General features: G+C 44.7%; 1 protein-coding gene across 1 annotated transcript; it reads right to left on the bottom strand.

The window, feature by feature from the left end:
• Window positions 1–656: 656 nt before the first annotated feature.
• On the bottom strand, window positions 657–2,066 carry LOC127309270 (thiol protease SEN102). The gene is made up of 2 exons (XM_051340179.2): window positions 1,271–2,066; window positions 657–1,154 (listed from the first exon to the last, which is right to left on the bottom strand). Exons 1-2 carry the CDS (start codon window positions 1,954–1,956, stop codon window positions 755–757), a joined length of 1,086 nt encoding a protein of 361 aa, XP_051196139.1. The 5' UTR covers window positions 1,957–2,066; the 3' UTR covers window positions 657–754.
• Window positions 2,067–5,873: the final 3,807 nt, after the last annotated feature.

Here is a 5,873-nt window from a genome sequence, read left to right as displayed (position 1 = left end):
CATCTTCCACCAGGCATACCAATGCATCTTCTTTCCTTTATCATCATCTCCCCACCAGAACTGGCTGATGATATCAGTAATTTTTTCGCACACCTTCTTTGGAAGAAGAAAGACATACATAGCATACACCGGAATAGATTGTAGTACATCTTTATCAAGATTTCTTTGCCGCCAATAGAGAGAAGTTTTTCCTTCCAACCTTTAATTCTCTAGAGAACTCTCTCAACAAAATGCAAAAAGCAATCACTTCTATCCGCTCCAACCATAGCCGGAAGACCCAAGTATTTATCAGAAATAGCTTCAGTGTTGATGTTAAGCGTGTTGCACATATCAACTTTGACATTAACATGAGTATTAGGACTGAAATAAATACTAGATTTAGCCACACTAACCAATTGCCCCGAAATAGCACAATAGGAATCAAGAGCATGTTGCAATGAGATTGCATTATTCAAATCTGCCTTCAAGAGAATCAAGGAATCAGAATATAGCATTTATGGGAATGAGAAAACAGAATATAAAATTATATAGCTTTATCTCAAATATATTGTGAACCGAATAATAAGATTCAAACAAGCTGTTTAATCCGGTGCAACGGAAGGGCATTTTTTGCTAGTAAACTAATAATACATGGAGTATTCCTTTGAGGATAACTACGTTTTTTTTTTCTTTGAACTTATTTTGAGGATAACTACGACCTGGAAGCCCATGCGCGCGCACCGCAGCCTTCCGGTGCTTGCGCGAGCGAGCTCATCTAGGCCCATACGGGGTAGGAAGGCTCTCTCAGGATGCCGCACAGGCCTCCTTCGTCTTCCTTGCCCGCGACCTGACTCATGCAGATATAACCCTCCTCACCCCATTCATCTCCCCAAGAATTTTTCACCACCCAGTACGGGTGGCCATGCTCGGTGCCGTAGCCAACGACCACGACAGCGTGGCCGAGTTCCGTCGTGCACGGGCCGATGAATATCCCGCCGCCGTAGTTGTTGAAAGCGGTACCATTCGCGGTGATTCGGACTGCCACGGGCTGGGGCGCGACGGCCCTCATCAGGGTGGTGGCGTCGTTTCGGGGAAGAACCATCCGGTAACCGTGATACCTGACTTGGGGAGTCAGATGACCAACGGCGCACGCGCCACTCGTCCTATCCCCAAACCTGTATAGCAGACAGGAAATCACATATTACAGTATTTTTTTAGATTATTTCCATGAATTTTCAGAGGAAAATTTGGGTCCAATCGAAAAACGAAATTTAAAAACTTACGTACGTACCTGTACGGGTAGGCGTCCTCGCTAAACGCTCCGTTCTGCCGCCCTTGCATGCTCATGAACCGCAGCGCTTCGGCGGCGAGGCCGCCTTCGCAGCCCTCATTAGGCGGATCGGCGCAATCCACGACCGCCTGCTCCGAAAGGTCGTACAGTTGGCCTGTCTTGATCGCGTTCAAGCTTTCGACCGCCGCGATGGCGGCGAAGGCCCAGCAAGCCTGGCAAGGGCCCTGATTCTTGACGGCTGTGACAACGCCCTTCTGGCGCCAGTCCACCTGCTCCGGGGGCGGTAATATGAGCACTCGCGACGCGTCGGTGGGGGCGGGGCCCGTGGGCCAGGCGCCGTCGCTCTCGTACGCGATGGAGGTGGAGCAGTCGCCGTAGGTCTTGTCCACCTCCGCTTCGGTCATGTCGCCAAACTGGTTGAGGCCGAGGAAGAAGGGCGCGTTGCCCTGCTTGTTGAAAGCATGAATCCTTCGGACTTTGTCCTTGAATATGTCGAACCGGCGAGCGGTCTCGGCGACGTTGCGGGCCACACGGTGGTGCGCCGCCCAGCGCTGGTACAGCGCCGACATGGCCTCCTCCGTCGCCATGTCCTCCTCCTCGAACTGGAAGCGAACGCTCCCCGCTGGCGGCGGAAGCAGCACGACAATGGCGCACATCAGCGCGACGATGGCAACTGCGTTGGCCATCGGTCTTTTGTCTGAGGTCGTACTACTAGCTCTCGGCAACTACTCTCTCTGTGTGTGTGAGAGCATGCTGCGCAATGCCGCACGCCACATATATATGATTCTATGCAAGAGCGGAATGGTCAGCGGTAGAAGCAAAGCAGATAGTGCAAGGGTACGAGAGTGGAATGCATGTAGAGATCATCAGGCAGTGTTTTGGAAATCCCGGCCCGGCCCCTTAAAATGAAGGATCTCTTGTCTAGTCCTTTATAATCCTTGCACTTTTATCCACACCATAGGTGCATGACCTTTCTTACAAATGTACAACTATCTCATCGATAAAAGTGCAAACATGATTGTGTCTACTTTTATTTTCTTTGTCTGGTTATTTGTATGTTGCACTTTTTCACCAAAACGCAGTCGCCCTTATGGAAAGTTGAAACTACCTCATCAATAATAAGTGTGCAAATGGAAGCTCTATGTGTATTTTTTGTTGTCTTGTTACTTATAGGTTGGTCTTTTCAATGACATTGGCTTGGTGCATTGTTTTTTTTTTTTTTTTTTTTTTTGGAAATGTGCAACTACTTCATTGAGAAAATTGCAACCATGGTTCCATATGTATTTTCCAACATTTTTGTATGGTTAAGAACGACTGGAAGCAACCTCCTGCAACAAGCAGTGTGGAACTCACCAATTTTCTTTTATCATGTGAACATTTTAACTTGTCACACCTTATGGAAAACTTAGAGCACTGAACGCAGGCAAGTAGAATTGCCACAAAAGAACTTGTGTATGGAATTTTCTACCATTTCTTGAAGACGAAGGTAACAGATAAAGTGCGCCAACTGATTCCATCCATTAATTCCAGCAAGGGTTTGAGCGATTTTACTTGCCTAACCAGATATATCTTTTCGTTCTTATTCTAGGTACCTTTTTTTTGGGAGAACTTGTTCTAGGTGCCTAGAGCAGTTAGTTTGAACTGTCAAGTCGTAACTTGGGAAGTATGGCCGACAACTGTGCAACACTGCCCCATATTAGGCGCCATTAGGGTATGTTACCAAGTTATGATTTGTAAATGTTGTCAACCACTAATATAGTGGGGTATGTCACGTCGCCACATGCATGCCATTTTTCTGGATGCTATCTAATTGCGAGCCAAATTCCATGCCAAATGTTGACAAGGCACGACTTGACAGACCAGACCCCGAAATGCAGGTTCGATTCGTGCCTACCGGACATCCTTTTTTAGATGATACTACCATATTACTAATAGATGCTACATTACAAAAACAACAGGCGCTAGCATATACAGTGTATGCCGCGCAATGCATTGCACCATATATATAGCCAGGGATTTGCTTATCCGCAGGCGAGACTGAGGATCGTGGGATGTCGCATCAAGATTCCTGAAGCCAATGTAGCAGCCGTGTTCCTTCTTAACCATCTGCCTAATGTGTCTGCGAGTATCATGCAGAAAATTATGCCATGATGATATCCAAAAATGGTCAAGCGAACTACTCCTCGTACTAGTAGAATGGAGCTGGAAGGATATGAGAAGAATTTTCCGGTTAAAACGTGGTGATAATGTCATATTGCTATGTTAGAGTGCAAGGGTACGATAGTGGAGGAAAGGTCGGCCTTGGAAGCAACTTTGCTGTGCAACCTCACTCACCATAATTCCCATAGAATTGAGAGCACCAAACGTCACGTACGCAAGTAGAATTTCCCACAAAAGAACTTACTTTGTGTATGTATGTATGGACTTTTTTTTCTTCTATCCTGCTTCTTCTTGAAGAAGCGAGGTAACCGTCCTCCCCACAAATTGTGCCGACCATTAATTTCAGCAATGATACAATTGTTATTTGTCTATCTCTTCGTTCTTGTTCTGGCCTTCTAGGTACCTAGGGTCTGTATAGAGCATGCTGCCAACGACTAATATAGTTTGGTAGATTACGTAGCCACACAGGCATGCCATTTCTGGACATGTTAGCTAATTGCAAGCCAAATTCCATGCCAAATATTGGAAATGAACGATTAGGCAGATCAGGCCCCCCAAATGCAGATTTGATTCATGCCTACTGGCCACTCTCGATCCTTTTTTGAGATTATGATACCATATATATATATATATATATACTGCAATAGAATTTGAACCGTAGCTCCAAATAAAAATTGTTTTATATGAATTTCAATCAGAAAAATGCAATGAACATGAATATGCCATCCATATGCTCATTTGCATCTCGCATCATCTCGGGCATCGATAGATTTGCATTTTCACCTCGCATGTATGCGGAGTAATTCGGAGACACCGCCTAGGGTTTCGCCGCTCCGCTTAAATATGAAGTAGCTCACCCTTGCCATGTCTTTGCGATGCTAATAAACATTTAATATTGCTGGTAATAAAATAACATTAACCCTAATTATGTGTGTCGGACTTGTTCATATAAAACACTTTTTATTTGGAGCTACGGTTCAAATTCTATTGCATATTTGAAATAGGAAAATCATTTTTATTATTAGATCATGTTTTAAAACGAAAATAGAACCTGCAAGGGGGTTTTCACAAAAGTTAACAGGGGGAAGTGAAGGAGATATGCCCTAGAGGCAATAATAAAGTGGTTATTATTTATATCTTTATGTTTATGATAAATGTTTATATATCATGCTAGAATTGTATTAACCGAAACATTAGTACATGTGTGATATGTAGACAAACAAGAAGTCCCTAGTATGCCTCTTAAACTAGCTTGTTGATTAATGGATGATTAGTTTCATAATCATGAACATTGGATGTTATTAATAACAAGGTTATGTCATTGTGTGAATGATATAATGGACACACCCAATTAAGCGTAGCATAAGATCTCGTCATTAAGTTATTTGCTATAAGCTTTCGATACATAGTTACCTAGTCCTTATGACCATGAGATCATGTAAATCACTTATACCGGAAAGGTACTTTGATTACACCAAACACCACTGCGTAAATGGGTGGCTATAAAGGTGGGATTAAGTATCCGGAAAGTATGAGATGAGGCATATGGATCAACAGTGGGATTTGTCCATCCCGATGACGGATAGATATACTCTGGGCCCTCTCGGTGGAATGTCGTCTAATGTATTGCAAGCATATGAATGAGTTCATAAGAGACCACATACCACGGTACGAGTAAAGAGTACTTGTCAGGAGACGAGGTTGAACAAGGTATAGAGTGATACCGAAGATCAAACCTCGGACAAGTAAAATATCGCGAGACAAAGGGAATTGGTAATATATGTGAATGGTTCATTCGATCACTAAAGTCATCGTTGAATATGTGGGAGCTATTATGGATCTCCAGATCCCACTATTGGTTATTGGTCGGAGTGAGTACTCAACCATGTCCGCATAGTTCTCGAACCGTAGGGTGACACACTTAAAGTTGGATGTTGAAATGGTAGCACTTGAAATATGGAATGGAGTTCGAATATTTGTTCGGAGTCCCGGATGAGATCCCGGACATCACGAGGAGTTCCGGAATGGTCCGGAGAATAAGATTCATATATAGGATGTCATTTTATGTGAAATAAAATGTCGCGGAAGGTTCTATGGAAGGTTCTAGAAGGTTCTAGAAAAGTCCGGAAGAAACCACCAAGGAAGGTGGAGTCCACAAGGGACTCCACCTCCATGGCCGGCCAGCCCTAGATGGGGTGGAGTCCCAAGTGGACTCCCCACATGGGAGGTGGGAATCCCACCTTTGGGTGGGAGTCCTAGTTGGGCTAGGTTTCCCCCCTCCTATGGAAGGTTTTGGTTTCGGGTCTTATTCGAAGACTTGGACACCAACACTTGGGATCCACCTATATAATGAGGGGCCAAGGGAGGGGGCCGGCCAACCCCAAGACCACAAGCTGGCCGCCCCCCATAGAGTGGCCGGTGATACGTCTCCGACGTATCGATA

Source organism: Lolium perenne, chromosome 6 (assembly GCF_019359855.2).
Source record: "Lolium perenne isolate Kyuss_39 chromosome 6, Kyuss_2.0, whole genome shotgun sequence".
Taxonomy (NCBI): Eukaryota; Viridiplantae; Streptophyta; class Magnoliopsida; order Poales; family Poaceae; genus Lolium; species Lolium perenne.
This window is presented reverse-complemented; position numbering and strand designations above follow the sequence as displayed.

Bases quoted from the DNA above. Each gene is read 5' to 3' on its own strand.
- LOC127309270 (XM_051340179.2), bottom strand. From the start codon at position 1,956: ATGGCCAACGCAGTTGCCATCGTCGCGCTGATGTGCGCCATTGTCGTG. The intron at 1,155-1,270 runs GTACGTACGTAA...TCTGCTATACAG, and splicing joins GAGGACGCCTACCCGTACAG to GTTTGGGGATAGGACGAGTG.